This window comes from Sinohyriopsis cumingii, chromosome 13, assembly GCF_028554795.1.
Source record: "Sinohyriopsis cumingii isolate HCF-2022 chromosome 13, ASM2855479v2, whole genome shotgun sequence".
Lineage (NCBI taxonomy): Eukaryota > Metazoa > Mollusca > Bivalvia > Unionida > Unionidae > Sinohyriopsis > Sinohyriopsis cumingii.
The window spans coordinates 68,380,858-68,399,856 of record NC_142973.1 but is presented as its reverse complement, the minus strand read 5'-3'; the positions used below and the strand labels follow the sequence as shown (position 1 = coordinate 68,399,856).

Below are 18,999 nucleotides of genomic sequence, written 5' to 3'. Positions count from 1 at the left end.
TACCTTGTAGATTTAAATCTTAAGTTAATGGGTACCCAGACATACCTTGAGTAAAACTTCCCAACAGTATCCAAGGCAGTGTTAAGTTTTTGTCCTTTAGCATACCTTGTAGATTTAAATCTAAGTTAATGGGTACCCAGACATACCTAGAGCAAAACTTCACAACAGTATCCAAGGCGATGTTAACTTTTTGTCCTTTAGCATACCTTGTAGATATAAATCTAAGTTAATGGGTACCCAGACATCATCATCATCATCATCATCGGCGACTTGGTCTCGAAAGACCATGCGAATAGCGCCTTTAGGGTGTTGTCTGTCACTGTTGGCATTGTCTGCTATGGCTGTGCAGGCCTATACGTGAGTGACAGTCCCTATTGCAGTTGGTGCAGACATACTGGGAAGTCTGCATTACTGTGGTTGCTGCTGCGTTCTTCTTTCTCTTACGTTTCTCTGCTGCCAACTGGCCTCTCCTCGCATCAGCGACTGATATGCCATTGTTTACCATCAGTCTCCAGGTGCCTCTGTCCTCGGCCAGCTCTTCCCAGCCATCGGGTGAAATGTTGCATGCCTTCATGTCCGCAAGCCTGGGCGTGGAGTATGGAGATCCTGGGCTGCCCTGACGTCAGGATCCCCCTCTCATCCTTGCTGGTGGGGTCCAAAGGAATGCTGAGCATGACATTAACCCAGACATATGTACCCAGACATACCTAGAGTAAAACTTCCCAACAGTATCCAAGGCAGTGTTAACTTTTTGTCCTTTAGCATGCCTTGTAGATTTAAATCTAAGTTAATGGGTACCGAGACATACCTAGAGTAAAACTTCCCAACAGTATCCAAGGCAGTGTTAACTTTTTGTCCTTTAGCATACCTTGTAGATTTAAATCTAAGTTAATGGGTACCCAGACATACCTAGAGTAAAACTTCACAACAGTATCCAAGGCAATGTTAACTTTTTGTCCTTTAGCATACCTTGTAGATTTAAATCTAAGTTAATGGTTACCCAGACATGCCTAGAGTAAAACTTCACAACAGTATCCAAGGCAGTGTTTACTTTGTATCCTTTAGCATACCTTGTAGATTTAAATCTAAGTTAATGGGTACCCAGACATACCTAGATTAAAACTTCACAACAGTATCGAAGGCAGTGTTAACTTTTTATCCTTTAGCATACCTTGTAGATTTAAATCTAAGTTAATGGGTACCGAGACATACCTTGAGTAAAACTTCCCAACAGTATCCAAGGCAGTGTTAACCTTTTGTCCTTTAGCATACCTTGTAGATTTAAATCTAAGTTAATGGGTACCCAGACATACCTTGGGTAAAACATCCCAACAGTATCCAAGGCGATGTTAACTTTTTGTCCTTTAGCATACCTTGTAGATTTAAATCTAATATGGAGAATATTCTGAATCTGCCAAAGTATTTGAGTTGCTTTTGCAAAAGTTGCATTTTCAGGGCATTCCATCAGATCTAATGTAGTGGGTACATATTTTAAAGTAACAGGGTTTAGGGAGTGCTCCCCCATAGGGTGTACAGGGATAACAAGAATTAGACAGTTGCTTTGGCATATTTAGGCAGATAAATGATGTGGCTATTGATACCTAATGAAAGGTATGAGTTCACAGCAAGTTTTTCTTTCCTTTATATTTCCCAAATACCAGATTTGTAAAAGGGAGATCTAAAGAATAGAAATGATGTTGCCATAATGATGTGGTTATTTTACCCATCAATGAGCAGCCTAGTTTTGTTGGGGAACTGGACAGTGTTCAGTCTCAAGGTATACAACAATTTTGTTTTAAGTAGAATCTACTGAGAGATAAAGTAAACTGAGAAAGAACTGATGGCATATGACAGACAAACTGACAGACGGCACATGACAAAATATGATAGATGGCATATGGCAGAATTACTAGTGCTAAGTCTTGGCAAACCATCTTTAGAAAAAAATGTGAACAATTTCTCATATAAAAAATATTATTCATTCACAGTGTTCTCTTCAGGATATGTTATTGTGTGAATTTCACCAAAACATTTAATGAATTTTCCATTAAAAATGAGCGAACTTGGCAAAAATTATGCAAAACTCAATCCAGTCTTGTAATTGCTTGACTTTTTAGATCAACCATCATAATCAAATCCTTATTAAGTGATTTTTTTGCATTTGGGCAATGAAATAGTTTTTGTTGATCATCTAGGTTTTAATAGTCTTTACTCTGAAAAATATACTAACTTCCAGAAGTCTTTGGTCTCAACATTAAATTATACTACCTCACATCAGTCTTTGCTATCTATATTAAATTACACTACCTCACATCAGTTTTTGCTCTTAAAATAGAATGCCTCACATCAGTCTTTACTCTTAAAATAGAATACCTCACATCAGTCTTTGCTCTCAAAATGAAATAATACTTTGTATCAGTTTTTACTCTGAAAATATTTAATTATGTTACATGTACCTCTCATCAGTCTTTGCTCTCAGAATTAAATTATACTGCCTCAAGTCAGAGGCTTAGCTCTCAAAATTAAATTATACCACCTCAAGTCAGAGGCTTAGCTCTCAAAATTAAATTATACCACTTCACATCAGTCTGCTGTCAAAATTAAATTATACTACCTCACATCAGTCTTTGCTTTCAAAATTAAATTTAACTACCTCACATCAGTCTTTGCTTTCAAAATTAAATTTAACTACCTCACATCAGTCTTTGCTTTCAAAATTAAATTTAACTACCTCACATCAGTCTTTGCTTTCAAAATTAAATTTAACTACCTCACATCAGTCTTTGCTTTCAAAATTAAATTTAACTACCTCACATCAGTCTTTGCTTTCAAAATTAAATTTAACTACCTCACATCAGTCTTTGCTTTCAAAATTAAATTTAACTACCTCACATCAGTCTTTGCTCTCACATTTAAATTATACTACCTCACATCCATCTTTGCTCTCAAATTTAAATTACACTACCTCACATCAGTCTTTGCATTTAAAATTAAATTATATTACCTTGCATCAGTATTTTCTCAGAAAAATTAAATTATATACCTCGCATCAGTCTTTGCTCTCAAAATAGAATTATGCCACCTCACATCAGTCTGCTCTCAAAATTAAATTATACTACCTCACATCAGTCTTTGCTCTCAAAATTAAATGACACTACCTCACATCAGTCTTTGCTCTCAAAATTAAATTATATACCTCACATCAGTCTTTGCTCTCAAAATTAAATTTAACTACCTCACATCAGTCTGCTCTCAAAATTAAATTATACTACCTCACATCAGTCTTTGCTCTCAAAATTAAATGACACTACCTCACATCAGTCTTTGCTCTCAAAATTAAATTATATACCTCACATCAGTCTTTGCTCTCAAAATTAAATTTAACTACCTCACATCAGTCTGCTCTCAAAATTAAATTATACTACCTCACATCAGTCTTTGCTCTCAAAATTAAATGACACTACCTCACATCAGTCTTTGCTCTCAAAATTAAATTATATACCTCACATCAGTCTTTGCTCTCAAAATTAAATTATATACCTCACATCAGTCTTTGCTCTCAAAATTAAATTATATACCTCGCATCAGTCTTTGCTCTCAAAATAGAATTATGCCACCTCACATCAGAGTCTGCTCTCAAAATTAAATTATACTACCTCACATCAGTCTTTGCTCTCAAAATTAAATGACACTACCTCACATCAGTCTTTGCTCTCAAAATTACATTGTACAACCTTTGATTTGTCTTTACTGTCAAAATTTGTGTTGATGCTGAATTCATGAAAATTCTCTGTGTGTGAAAATTTGAAGAGTCGTTGGAATCTGGCATTTCAGGGAAAGACCGTAGTCGAATCTGGGACAATATGCAATTCTGGGAGGATGTATTCCTTGATGCTGTGGCTCAGGAAAGAGACATTATTGGGATGGATCAGGGACCAGTAGAAATGATGGAAAGGTACAAATTTACTCCTGTATCCCTATGCAAGGGAGATTATGATAATCTATTGTGATGTCCTTTGTCTGTCCATAAACTATGTATTGTGATACCATCTGTCCATAACCACACATATCCCCATAAACTCACTGATTTCGGTACATGTGGTAACTATCAATGAGAAGAGTATGGTTTTTTGGCCTCTGTCCTGGTTTCAAAGAGTCATAGGTGAAATATACAATAATTGCAGTTGTGGTGACATTATGTCAAGCTTTAAATGGTCATTGAATGAGGACACATCATGGATGTAATGGGTTTTGGGTTTGACCTGTGGGTTAAGAGTGTTGGAGGGGAAAGAGATATGTAATAATAACAACAGAAATTTATCATGGAAGTATCTGTAGATTTTAGTTTTTATGCATTTTCCTGATTGTAAGACAACTATTGCTGTTACAGATATGCTGGTTGCAACCAAACATGTTGTACAGAAAAAATTATATGACCAACAAACGTGTTTCTTTGTGTATTTGAGAATGAAGTGTCTTAAAGATTGATATTAAGCTATTCCCAGATTTACCTGTGTAACGACGCTTACTTGGAGACAGATGTTCAGTTATTCCCACATTTACTTGTGTAATGATGCGTACTTGGAGACAGATGTTCAGCTATTCCCATATTTACCTGTGTAATGACCCTTATGTAGAGATAGATATTCAGCTATTCCCATATTTACCAGTGTAATGGATCACTTAGTATAATGATACCTTTTAGATATTTGTGATTTTATATTTAAGACAAGTACTGGTCTGATTTCTTTAGTATTGACTGTTTACGGTCATATGTTTGTGATTATTCTTTCTATATTCTCATTAGTGTATATTTTAGACATTCATTAAGTTATAACTTGCTTATGAGTGGTATTTTGATACTAATCAGCAAATAAAGATAACTAAATCTATGAATTTTCCGTGATAGACTGAAGTAAATTCTAATGACAAGCTTCTTTTCAGTCAACATCTCAGGTAAAGGTTACTCAGTTTTTTTTAAACCATAAACCAACATTAGGCCTACTTCGACTCTATGTATTATTAGTTTACCAGGTCACAAGGCTGAGTGAGTTTATGATACAGCCCAGTCTTTGTTTCGTGTTGCCTGGCAAAAATTACCATTTATAACTTCTTCATAAGAATCACTAAACAAAATTTGACCAAGCTTGATTGAAGGCATCCTGGTGTGGAAGGAAGTCTGTCAAAAATTATACAAATGATACTGATCCGCCATCAAATATAGCCACCACTATGGAAACAGACAAATCTTTATATGATATGTTCCTCAAAACAGATGAACAAAATTTGACCAAATTTAACAGAAAGTATGTAGGCATAAAGGCTTTTCAGACTTGTACAAATCTGCGCTAAAAATTGACCACATTTGCAAAATACAGGAAAACCTTCAAGCAGTTTCTATTAAATGAATTAACAGAATTTGATAAAAGTTTGCAGAAAGCACTCTGGCATGAAGACCATAAAGTTTTATACAAATAAATTTAAGTATTCTGGCATAAAGGTCATAAAGTTTTATACAAATTAAGTATTCTGGCATAAAGGTCATAAAGTTTTATACAAATAAATCTGATCTGCCAGCAAATGTGACATCCTTTACCAAAAACAAAAACAAAACCATCAAAAACAACATCCTCCCAAATGTCTAATGTCTGTCATATTTTTAGAATGATGCCAATCTGTAATCAGATATGGTTGTCATTACTAAAAATAGAAAGATCTTGAAATAACCTCTTCTCCAAACATGGTCATCAGATGTCTTCCAAATTTTACAGAAAGCATCCTGACAAAAGACCTTTCAGGTAAATGATATCAAAATACCATCGATAAGGACTGCCATTATTAAGAATAAAATTTCTTTGTCAACTGTCCTACTGCATTTAGGTCAGTCATAGATGTTGGCCAGGTAAGTGATCTTTGTCCTAATTGGGCATCTTGATGGTTATTGTTACAGAGAAACTTGGCTTACTCCCTCCTTGGCAAATTGTATGGAGTAGACCTAAATATTGCTAATTTCTGTCTTTGTGTGGCAAAATAGATAGGTTTAACCCTTCAGGTTATACTTTCTTTCAACTCTAGATATAACTCACTGGGTGACCCAGATCGGAAGCGTTTAGAGCATGATGAGGATCGTTTATTGTCTGTGATGCTGTTCAACTTAGTGGGCTTTATGGTGATGATGAGGGTTAACAAGCAGGAAATCAAGAAAAAAATCCGTCGTCTGCTTGGCAAGTCACATATTGGACTCTCATCCAGTGAGGATATTAATAATGTTCTTGACCAATTGGCATCTCTGGTAAGAAATAGTTTGTGTGTCTTTCTGTGTATTTATAATAATAATAATAAGGACTTTGTATAGTGCCTAATCTTTAGAAGCTTATAGCGCTTTACAACATTAGACAACACCTATAAGATAAAAACATATAATGATATGATTACAAAAACAAACACCATGAAATTATAAAACGTTAAAAAAAATCATGCTGAGAATATTTAAGGTAGAAAGCATTATTAGGTCTTTAAGTTTGTTCTTGCATTCGAAATAAGTGAGTTTTGAGAGCCCTCTTGAAAGCGATTACTGTGTCTTTGTGTCTAAGTTCAGTGGGCAATTCATTCCACGTTGCTGGGCCCTGGTATGCAAAAGAACGCTGTCCATATGACTTTGTTTTCGTAGTGGGAATAATGAGTATACGATTGTCAGAAGAGGAACGTAAGTATGAGGTCGGATAGGTATGTTGAACTAGAGTCCGACAGTGAAATGTAGCACAGAGAACAAATTTTGTGTTTGATTCTGGATCAGATGGATAGCCAGTGTAGGGTACAGAGCAGCGGGGAGGTGTGCTCTGATCGTGGTACTCTGAGTATGATCTGAGCAGCAGTGTTTTGAACTTTTTGAAGTTTCTGGAGTAGATATTGAGATGAACCAGACAGAATTGAGTTACAATAGTCCAGTCTTGAAAGTACTAATGAACACACAAGTGTTTTAGTGGCATCAGCTGAAAGATATTTGCAAATTGAGCTGATGCATCTCAGCTCAAGATATGCAGCCATGCATATGTTCATGACATGTTGGTGCAGTGTGAGAGTACTGTCCAGAGTAACACCTAGGTTTCGTACTGATTGTGTGAATTTAATGTTGGTGTTGCTGATATTTATTGTTTGAGGTGAAGGATGTGAATGAGAAAGTCTTTGTGTTGTGATCAGAACGGCCTCAGTTTTATCATCATTCTTCTGCAGCTTGTTACATGTCATCCATGATTTCACATCAGAAATGCACATCTCTACACCTTGGATGGTAACATCAACTTCAGTTGGGTGGCTAGATTTGTATCTTTGGGTGTCATCAGCGTACAATTGGTGAGACACTGGATGATGATCTATGACGCTTGAGAGCGACTGAGTGTACAGAATGAAGAGAACAGGTCCAAGAACAGACCCTTCTGGAACACCACAACATAGATCAACTGGGCTGGAGTGTATTCCATTTGCAGATACAATTTGTGTCCTGTTGACCAAGTAGGACTTGAACCACAGTAAGGCTGTATCATGAATACTAAATACATGCTGGAGACGGTGAAGTAATATATCATGGTCTGTTGTGTCAAATGCTGCAGACAAATCAAGGAGGCTGAGGTCTGTAATCTTTCCGCTATCCAACGCAGAGAGAATGTCATTAACTACTTTTAAAAGAGTAGTTTCAGTACTGTGGCAAGGGCGATATTTATCTGACTGACTGTCTGTGACTCAAACTTACAAAGTTAATAACAGAACATTTGGAAGAAGGTCAATCATTTTCCTGGGAAGTCTTTCTCAGTAGTCCCATGTTAGGCTAGGGCATGAAAAACATCTTAGACTAGTTTGAAATGAAAGAAAAAAATATATATATATATAGATAGGGAGAGAGAGAGAATTATATGTCCACCAGATGGAATGGAAAGTGCTATCCCTGGATTCCTATAGAAGAATGCTTGATAATAGTAGGCAGAATTAATATTTTAATACAAATAATACTGTCATACAGGTTAGAGAATTTTTAATTCATACTCTAAGGAGATTCGAACCCAGGTCCGCAGGGTCATATCAGTCAGTATCTGTTCCAAATGAAAATGGTGCTGCACAGAGAACCATAATGGCCATCAGAGTGTCCATCTAAAAAATCTTATTGTTACTCTACTTACATTGATGGTCATATCAGTATGAGGTTTTCACTTCAAGACTTATGATATCCACTTGGTCCCAATTGAAAATTAAGCCAATCTGACATCCAGTATGACCACTATAGCAGCCATCTTGAAAATCATGGTATTGATTCTCCTCCTGAACTGTCATAGCATGTACTTGGCAAGAAAAAAAAAATGCCAATCTGATGTCCAGTATGGGTGCCACAGCTGCCAACTTGAAAATCTTATCATTGCTCTTATTAAAAAGTCGTATCAACACTGGTTTGTGCCAAAAGACTTATTAAAATTTATGTCTGTACAAAATGAAAATTGTGCTGATCTGATATCCTGTATGGCCATCATAGCAGCCATCTTGAAAATCTTTGTTGGTACTCTTAAATGGAAAGGCAAATTAGGATGGAGTTTTCACCCAAAGACTAATTATGGTGACTTCAACTATGTCAGTTATAATGAACATTTTGAAAATCTGATCTCTAAATATCCTGTATGAATGGTCCTATTAATATGGGGTTTTCACCAGAAGTTTTCTAATGGTGTCGAGTGTGTCCTAAATGAAATTGGTGCCAGTCTTACATCCAGTATGGCTGCCACAGCACCTGATTTGAAAATCATGTCACTCAAGAATATCAGATATGGTTTCAAAACTTAATGGTCCTGTAGTAAATTCCAGGAAATTCTTTTTGGGTGAGCATCATTCCCCTCAAGAGACTCTTGTTTAGTTCACCTGTCCTTAAGACCAGGAGACCTTACGGTTTGACTGCATTGTTGAGCATCATCTGTTTTTCAACAGTTGCTCTGGAGTTCATACTTCTGATCCAATTTCAATCCAGATTGGAATATGATCTTATATCATCCAAATCTTGGACAACTAAGATAATTAGCAAGATTCATGCATATTAATTTTGATGATCTTGCATATGCATAGCTGACTTTGTTACTACTCTGAAGAACATATTTCTGATATAGTTCCATTTTGAGTTTTGATTAATACTTGTGTTAAAAAAGATTTTGACAAGTTTGATAATGAGCATGATACATGCATATTAATGAGGTTTTCTTGCATCTGATTGGATAAGCTTTTTGCCACTCAGAAAGTCACATAGTCATTTCAGGTCCAAATTTTGTCAAACGTTTAATATGGGATTGTATCATTAAGGTCTTGGATTATATTAATTGGGTTATTAATCTCGTGTCTGAGTGAGTGACTTTGTTACCTCTTTGGATCCCATATTTCTAATCCAGTCATCATCAGACTTGGAATACATATTTATTTCATCAATATCTCAAACAAGATCTGATAGTAATGAGTGAGATCCACATACACTAATGAGTGAGATCTTTTATCTGATCAGTAGACCATGGAGGTCATACTTTCACATCTAATTTTGGTCAGTTTTGGAATATGGGCTGATATTTTCAAGATCATGAATGAGTTTGATAATGATCCATGCATGTAAATGAGGATATTTTGCCACCGATTAGCTGAACTTGTTACCTCTCAGGAAGTCATATTTTTTATCAGAATTTTATCAAGTATATGTAGCTGATATGGTCAACATCTTGCAGGAGTTCAGTAATGTGCAGGATGGCCACATTAATGAAGTGCATTTAATTGACCGTGCTTGAAACAAATTTGAATACATTATTTCTAATCCAGTTTTGATCAGAGTTGCTAAATGGATTTAAGTCAAGCTCTTGGATGAGTACAATCAGCAGCACAAGTTTTGTATATTATTGAGGTGATTTTGCATCTGATTTATTAATCTTGACAATGCATCTATTTCTGACCATATTTTTTTGAAACTTAGTTGAAAGGCTAGTATTACTTAGATGTAGAACATGTTTTATTATGGACAAGATCTACACATTAATTTGCTGACATTTTATTATCGACAAGATCTACACATTAATTTGGTGACATGTTTTATTATGGACAAGATCTACACATTAATTTGGTGACGTGTTTTATTATGGACAAGATCTATACACATTAATTTGGTGACATGTTTTATTATGGACAAGATCTACACATTAATTTGGTGACATGTTTTATTATGGACAAGATCTACACATTAATTTGGTGATGTTTTATTATGGACAAGATCTACACATTAATTTGGTGACATATTTTATTATTGACAAGATCTACACACATTAATTTGGTGACCTGTTTTATTATGGACAAGATCTACACACATTAATTCTATGACATGTTTTATTATGGCCAGGATCTATACATTAATGTTGTATTATGGGCAAGATCTACACGTTAGATGACATGTTTTATGGGCATGATCTGTACACATTATTTTGGTGACATGTTTTTTTATTGGTAAGAACTACACATTAATTAGACGATATATTTTATTTTGGATAAGATCTACACATTAGATGATACGTTTTATGGGCATGATCTACCCATTTATTAGGTGACATGTTTTATTATATGCAAAATCTATATTTTAATTAGGTGACATGTTTAATTATATATGCAAGATCTACACACATAAATTACGTGATGTTGCATCTGATTGTCTGAGGATCTTATCACTTGAGAGACTATTTCTGATGTTGTTTCATTCTAACTTAGTAATGTGGATGATAACATCGAAATAGTAAATGATTATTTTATGAATGACACCTTTCATATTTATGAGGTAATCCAACATCCAACTTGCCTTTTTTTATACCACTCATGGGACTATTTTTTAAAAAGGATTCTGATCAAACTTGGTAGATAGTCTTACGTTATCAAGATGGCAGATGAGTTTGATTATGAGTGACTGCCATGCATATTAATGATGTAACCTTATATATGATTGGCTGGGGTTGTTGGCACTCGAGCAATTTTATTTCTGGTCAGATTTTGATCAAACTTGGTAAATAGTCCTGTATTATCAAAATGGTGGATGAGTTTGATTATGAGCAACATATGTACATAGTAAGGAGGTAATCCTATAACTGATTAGCAAAGACCTTTACGACTCCAAAGACCAAATTTTGATCGATTTTATTCTGCCTTTAAGTTGGTAAATAAGTTAAATGTATTATTAACATCTCATAGACAAGTTTTGTACCAACTGATAACTATGCATAGTAATGAGAAAAGTCCACTGTGCTTGTTACCTCTTTAGATCTCAACACAATATTTTTCATCAGATTTCCATCAAGCTTGGAATTAATTTTTAAAAATGTCGAAAAATGAAGGCAATATATATAAGGATCTTAAGTTGCATTGTGATGCCTGGACCACTTCTGTTTTTTGTCAGTATGAGATGAAAAGGTAGGGAATTCTTAAGTTGTGTTGTGATGCCTTGAAAGGATCACTTCTGTTTTTTGTCAGTATGAGATGAAGAGGTAGGGAATTCTTAAGTTGTGTTGTGATGCCTTGAAAGAACCACTTCTGTTTTTTGTCAGTGTAAGATGAAAAGGTAGGGAATTCTTAAGTTGTGTTGTGATGCCTTGAAAGGACCACTTCTGCTTTTTTGTCAGTATGAGATGAAGAGGTAGGGAATTCTTAAGAATGTAATAATAAAACAGATCTGAAACAGGTAATGTTAACAAATCAGCATTTCATTTATGCTTTATTTGCTATTGCATTCCCTTTCTTTGCATTCCATTCATGTTTGCATTACATTCCAGCTATCATCTGGTTTCTATCATTTAGAAATACATTCTGATCATGAAATTTTCCTTTGCATTTCATTTTGGGGTTGGAGGAAGGATGAAGTAGAACTACATTTATTGAAATTGCTCTTTCCATTTTTTTTTAGTCTTAAAGGGAGACAACTATTGCTTTCATATCTTGTCATATTAAGGGTGTATTTTGATGAAATAACAATTGCATAAAATGCAGAATACAGCATTAAAAAATATAAATATATTCACAACTGCAGTAATTGTATAGCAGTAGAATATTTGTCAGCAGTGTAAATTTTTTTGTCAACTATAAGCTGTACAGATATAATCACCATTGATGATGTCATCACATTATAGCAGATGTTTAGGTCAACTCTGAATAATGTCATGGGTGGTTAGTGGTGTCATTGTTTAGAATCTGATCCTAGATAATCATGCATCCATTGAAATTCAGCAGTAGCTTCAAAGGATTATATTTTTAAATCTATTCAAGATATAACAATCATGTTTCTTTCAGATTTTATTTAGTATTCATCATTTCATTTGCATTCATTCATCATTCATTTCCCATTCATTCTACAGCATTATTTTTCACTGGTAAATTTACCCAATTCAAGATCTGTAAAAAAATAAAAACAATCGTAATAATAAAAATGAGAATTTTTCATTTCAGCATGGGAATGATATAGACCTGAAGCCCATGGGAAGCCGATTGATGCAGAAGCAGTCTTTTACAGTCCATGTTGGGAGTGATAATACAGGAGACATGCTTTTCATGGAGGTAAGCTTTTCAGGACGTGCACATATAAAATGGGTACCATACATAATCGTTCATAAGATGAGTCCAACTGCAAACTGCCCAGACCCATGTCTGCCATCGCATAATGTGCCAGCAGATCTGGGTCTGTACTGTTTGCTAGGAATAATCAGTAGAACAAACAACATAAATCCTGAACTGCAGGTGCATTATGTGATGGCAGATCAGGATCTGTGTTTGCAATTTGACTCCATTTATAAGCAAGCATATATGGTTTTTGACAGCAATCAACATAGACCCCTATCTGCTGTAATTCAGTATTGTGCTGTCAGAGCAGGGTTGGCTTGTACAGAACTAAGTAGAATGAAGCAATTGATATAAGTACATCATGTACACGCTAATAATTATAAACAAATTTCCAGAATGTCAGATTATAAAAATAGAAATTCAGGAAGCTATAGCAGTGCTCCAGATCTGAAAAGGTCAGAGTGCCAGTTCTCAGAAAAAAGGGTACAGAGCATGTGAAATTCTTGTAAAAGGGCATGTCATTTAAGAGGAGACAAGGCATAAGTTGGTATAAATTTACCAACAATAGAAATATATGATAGGGCTAATATTAATTAACTTTGCAAACTTTTTATTGTATAGATTTGTTTCCCTTTGCTACCACTGGATATTAAAGGATTTGACTATATTATGAACGTCATCATGAGTAAAACAGTTTAGATGCCATCCAGATTTTTAATAATGTCAAAACCACTTTCAGTGCTTGTTATAAGTATTTTTAATATGATAGTTTCCAAAAATCTGGTCCATATCTGAACTGTCTGCAGAGATTGTTTTATAGGATTGAGTCACAGTGTTTTACTATTGGCACAGGGCCAGTTGATTGTCAATTTCATCTACTATCATCAGTTTTGAAAAAAGTTCTAACCCCAAAAATATATCACTTATTTTCAGTTGACTTACTTAAATAGCAAATTCTCTTTTATTGCAGTCTACAATTTAAAAAAAACTGAAAAAAAAACATTTTACCTCTGAAAACATTTTTACCTCAAACCACCATATACCAGAAGAGCGAAGGGCTTATGCGATGGTCTTTTATCAGTCATCCGTCAGCTTGAAAATCTTGTTATCAATGCTTTTTCTGAATAGAAGGTCATGTTAGCATGGTGTTTTCACTAAAAGATTTCTTATGATGTCTAGTTTGTCCTCAGTGAAAATGGTTCTGATCTGACATCCAGTATGGCCACCTTAGTAGCCCTCGTGAAAATCTTTTTGTTATTGCTACTCCTCGTGAATGGAAGATCATGATGCTTTTGCTAAAAGACTTCTTACAATGTCTGGTTGGACCTAAATGGATGATCATGATGTTTTTGCTAAAAGACAGTGCTGATCTGACATCCAGCATGGCCACCATTGCAGTCATCTTGAAATCTTCTTGTCGCTACTCCACCTGAAGGTGGTGTTTCCACCTTTGAGACATCCGCAAGAATGATACCGTATTTACTGTATATGTTGAGATACTATAAATTAATTTTAAAAGTAATTTTTTTGTGCATTGTCTGTTCTGGGATGCATCGTTTTTTTCAAGTTGTAGGTTGTGGGACACTTTTTAAATCATTCGAAAATTACATATTGGAAAATGTACACCAACTGAAATTTTATTTTAAAAAAATATACAACTGTGTACTTAAGATAAAACTCTTTAATCCATTGCAGCAGCATCTCATCAACACAACCCTTCTCTTGCCCATGTACAGTCCATTCTTTCAGTAAATGAATATTTTTTTAGCTTTCTCATACCGTGAAATATTGTATGAGACAACAGATCACCTGAAGCAGAAACTGCCAGGACTAAAGTCAGATTGTTTTCAACTCTACACCATTCTTGCTAATTCTCACACTTCTGACCCCCATCTTATTGTCAGTCTGTCGAGAAATGCAGTCAAAGTACACTAGAATTTTATCCCTGTTGTGATCATATTGTCAGCAAAATCATCTGCTTCTCTTCTGGCCTTCACAAATTCATCAAATGATTTTATTTTCTTTAAATCTTCTGGGCGACACATGGTCATTGATGTCTGTGCATGAAGCACAATATTATGTCAGTTTAAAAATTGTTCCATTGTTTCAGTTTATTTTAAAAATTCCTGTGAATACTGGCGAAAGGAAACCAAAGTTTTCTTCCATATCTCAGCTGTCTTTGTATATTCAACAAAAAAAATCTGCACACTTAAAAGAATCCATAGTCAGCTTCCGAGGTCAGCTTGCTTTGCAATAAAATAACCTTGGTATTGATATCCTTTACAAAAAAAAAAGTAACTGAGGTCGGTTTGCTTTTTAATAAAAATAACCTTTGTCTTTGATGTCCTGTCAATAAGTTCAAGAAGGAGTTTACTGCTTGCTGCCAGTTCTGTTTATTCACCACCGGGGCATTTATGTGCTTGGCATCTGTAGTTACAATTAATCCAAAGTTAGCATTGATGTCTGCAGGTAAATAGTAATAGTAATTGTAACCCATGCCGGCAAAAAGATTGTCACTTGCACTCAAGTGAATGTGTTTTCAAATAATGATTTTTATTTGCACGATACTGTCATATAGATATATTCCAATCTTGATTATATTGCACCTAACACCGTGTCATGCGTAAATGACAGTTGTCTTCAAGATATGGGTTGATTATTTCCCTCTTGTGTGTGATTTTGTTGGATCTAGTTTTCAGTCAGATAACATATTTGAACCTTTGCGCACAACTGCACACAATTTGTTTCTCAATGTTCATGTCAATGAACAACGTGGCATGTGCTATCAGACATAAGTGATACACTCTACAGTATCAAAGCCTATGCTACATATACGGATTTCGTGGATATATTTCATTCTTCAATGCTTATGTTGAAAAAAAGGAATAAATGATAACAATACAAGGTTAGTTTCTTTCTTTTTTTCTTCTTCAAATTAGCATTTTGTTTATCTGATTTATTACAATGTGCAGTTTGGGGGGAGCACACATGCAATACAAATTTATTTCGTTTCTTAAGTCTTGGGACATATGACCAAGGTGAAAAGAAGTTATTTTTTTATTGTGTCCCAACATATACGGTAAATACGGTAAGAAGTTTCACTATTACTTGCAATGAAATCACAGCATCAGTATTTTTCTAAATGAACAATATAGAAATTGAGTTTCAATTCCAACTAATGTCTCAAGAAATGTTGCATTTTGAAAAACAAAATACTTGTTTGGTGGAGTATCAACAGTTAGCCTAGTTCCCTGCTTTGTGGACTGCCTGTTTCACATGACACTATCAGATACCACTCCTGGAACCACACTAATCAACAGAATAAAAAGCAGTGATACACAAATGTTTCTGCATACATGTGTTGGTTCTTGAAACCAGTTGGAACAATGTTAATGATGTTTCAGATGTTGGACATTTTGAAAATAAATCAGAATAACAAACAACTCAGTCAGCAAAAGCGCTTTTTTGACAGTTATTCTCTATGCATTTTTAAAACAAGGATTTAGTCATTAAACAGCCCAGTTCTCACCCCACCCTACTCAACCCCCACGGTTTCCTGGTTGTCTAACAAAGTTTTTGGGAGGTCCCTTGGTAACTCGTGCCCATACTTATCATGCAGTCTCTGTTTCTGGACCCTGTTGTGTGCGGGTTATTGAGGGAAAGAGTTTATGGGATGGTCTGTTGTCCTTCATCTGTTTGTCACATCTCCATCTGTTAGCACATGTTTGTTATTGCAATGAAAGTTGGTAACTATTATGGTAATTTTTTTACTCCATAACTAATTAAAGGATTGCCATGAAAATTTGCACAAATTTGCACAAATTTTCATCCAGAGGTCTAATTGGTCCTGAATGAAAATGGTACCACTTGGACATCCATTATGACTGCCGTAGTAGCCATCTTACACATTTTGTTTACTTCTCCTAAACAAAAATGATATTGATTTGACATCTAAAATGGCCACCACAGTGGCCATCTTGAAATTCTTGTTATTATTCCTCCTAATAAATGGAATGTCTTGTCTAGACATGGCGTTTTCACCAGAAGACTTGTTATGTTTCTCTAGTACTGTAGGTCCTTAATGAAAATGGTGCAGATTTGACAGCCAGTATGTCCACCACGATGGCCATATTCAAAATAATATTGTTGCTACTTCCCTAGAGTTCATGGTGATATTGACATGATATCTAGTAGGTCTTAAATAAAAATGGTGCCAGTCTTAAATCCATTATTGCTGTCATGATGGTCAGCTTGAAAATCTTGTTATAATTGTTGTCCCTGAATGGATGCTTGCATTGTCATGGGGTGGGGTGGGTAACCTAAAGGACTTCTAATCTCTTGTTGGTTCTAAATAAAAATAGTACTTAATACATTCAGTATGTCTGAGACAGTGACCAATTTAAAAACCTTTTTAGCAATTAAATCAAAGAAACTCTCTTATGATCCTGGAAATTCTCTTCAGCCTGTGGAGCATGTCTTTTTGATGGGCTATTATTTTAGTATAGTCATAGCTTCAGCTTGTGAGGTTGGGTGCAAGAGAGACAGAGTTATATTTATGTGAGAAAATTGATCACCATTCTTATGGTTATTATTTTAAGTATTTGTGGATTTGAATACAGCCCAGTCTAGTTTTCATCACAGGGGCTCATATCATTGCACACAACTTAACTGTCTGTCATACATATAAAATAATGCAAGGGAGGATACTCCTTTGTCACACGACCTATTTAAGAATCAGCACTGATATTTCAAGCTACATTTCACGTAGTGTAATAAATCGGGTACCAATGTTTAGCTCAGGCATTCGACTTTGTATGCCTATCCAAAGTCTGGCTTACTGTGATATCTTTAAGGGATGCCAGACCATTTTTCCATGCTACTGATCGACATGGCCATGGTCGCATCCACTTAATATGCAAGAATAACATGCTGAATGGAATACTGCCTTCTTATTGTATGTCTGAAAATAAGTGATAAATAAATGCAGGACGTCATTTTCTTTTACTTGATTCTTAAACAGGTTGCACGACAAAAGATATGTGTCCTCCCTTTTATTCTTTTATGCTATATATATGACTGACAGTTAAATTGTAAGCATTGATATGAGCCCCTGTGGTTTTCATTAAGGACATTTTGATGGCCACTGCTGCTAAATCGTTTATAGAAGTATGTATAATATGATATTACTAACAGGCAGTTTACTGTTACTTACCTGACACTATTATTAAGCTTTACCTTCCCCCCCATGGAAATACCTCCTCTGTGCCAGATGCACCAACTCCCTGTTCTAGAGAATCCTCAGAACACATGCATCAACCCAATCTGACCTGTGTCATCAGCCCATGCACTATAGCACATCCTCATTCTTTTTTGTACAATTGAGTCAATGTGGTCAAGAAACACTGAAGAGAACAAATATCTACAAGTGGTTGGTTTTGCTAAATACTAGGGCTTGAGATTCATAATTCTTTTTAGTGAATTTATCCTCTGTCCTTAGGTATCAAAACAATTATTGTTTGATAAGATAACAGTGTTAAAGAGCGACAAAGAGGCTGATGCAACCCTTATTATTATGCATCTAGCATGGTGGTGTGTGTGTGTGTGATTTAGATTTTTAACGTAGCTTTAACAATTTTTCAGTCATATCGCTACAATGTCTGCAGTGTGACAGTTTATAGTGATGTCTAGCACTGGGGCATCATGCTGCAGACAAGTAGCATGATGTCCCACCTAGTCACATAATCCTGACATCAGGCCGACCAGTCCTAACACTAACCTCTTAATGCTGAGCGCCAAGCGAGGTAGCTGTTAGTGCTATTTTTGTAGTCTTTGGTATGACTCGGCCGGGGTTCGAACCCACAACCTCCCGCATCTGAGGTGGATGCTCTAACCACTAGGCCACCGGAGCGGTCAGCATAGAGCTGTATTTCCATTGCAGTTAGGTAAAACTTAATGATAATAAGTATTACATAATTAATATCAGTTTTACTCTGCAAAAAAAATTTGCTGCCAGAATGGTTCAGTATTTTCTGTGCATTAGTCTTAAGTGCCAGGTTTCCTAAGATTTTCTCCGTACACTGCCATAAATGCAGAATTGATTTATGTTTTTCTAAACCCATTCCTTAAAATTATTTGTATTCTGTATGTCGGTATTAAAATGTTTCTTGATAAAGTCCCTTTTTTGATTACAAATGTAGGTAGTGATTTTACTCTATTTGTGGACTTTTGCCTGTTCATTGTTGCTTATAGGATGGTATTGGCTTCACCTTCATAAATGTTTAGGACCTAGCTCATTGACATCTTGATTTTCCATTGGTTTCTGCAACAGAAGTTTACTAAGAACTTTAAGATTTCACACAAATTAGGCAGGCATCTTTATATTGAAAAGATTTTAAATCA

The 18,999-nt window shown here is 35.3% G+C and overlaps 1 protein-coding gene across 1 annotated transcript in view; it reads left to right on the top strand.

The window, feature by feature from the left end:
- The window catches only part of LOC149785784 (MAP kinase-activating death domain protein-like), a 274,806-nt gene that overhangs the window by 173,468 nt on the left and 82,339 nt on the right, over positions 1–18,999 (top strand). The window contains exons 24-26 of the mRNA XM_089979703.1: positions 3,835–3,955; positions 6,076–6,292; positions 12,490–12,597. Of these exons, the coding sequence (XP_089835829.1) occupies positions 3,835–3,955; positions 6,076–6,292; positions 12,490–12,597 (446 nt within the window). The remainder of the gene's footprint in view (positions 1–3,834; positions 3,956–6,075; positions 6,293–12,489; positions 12,598–18,999) is intronic.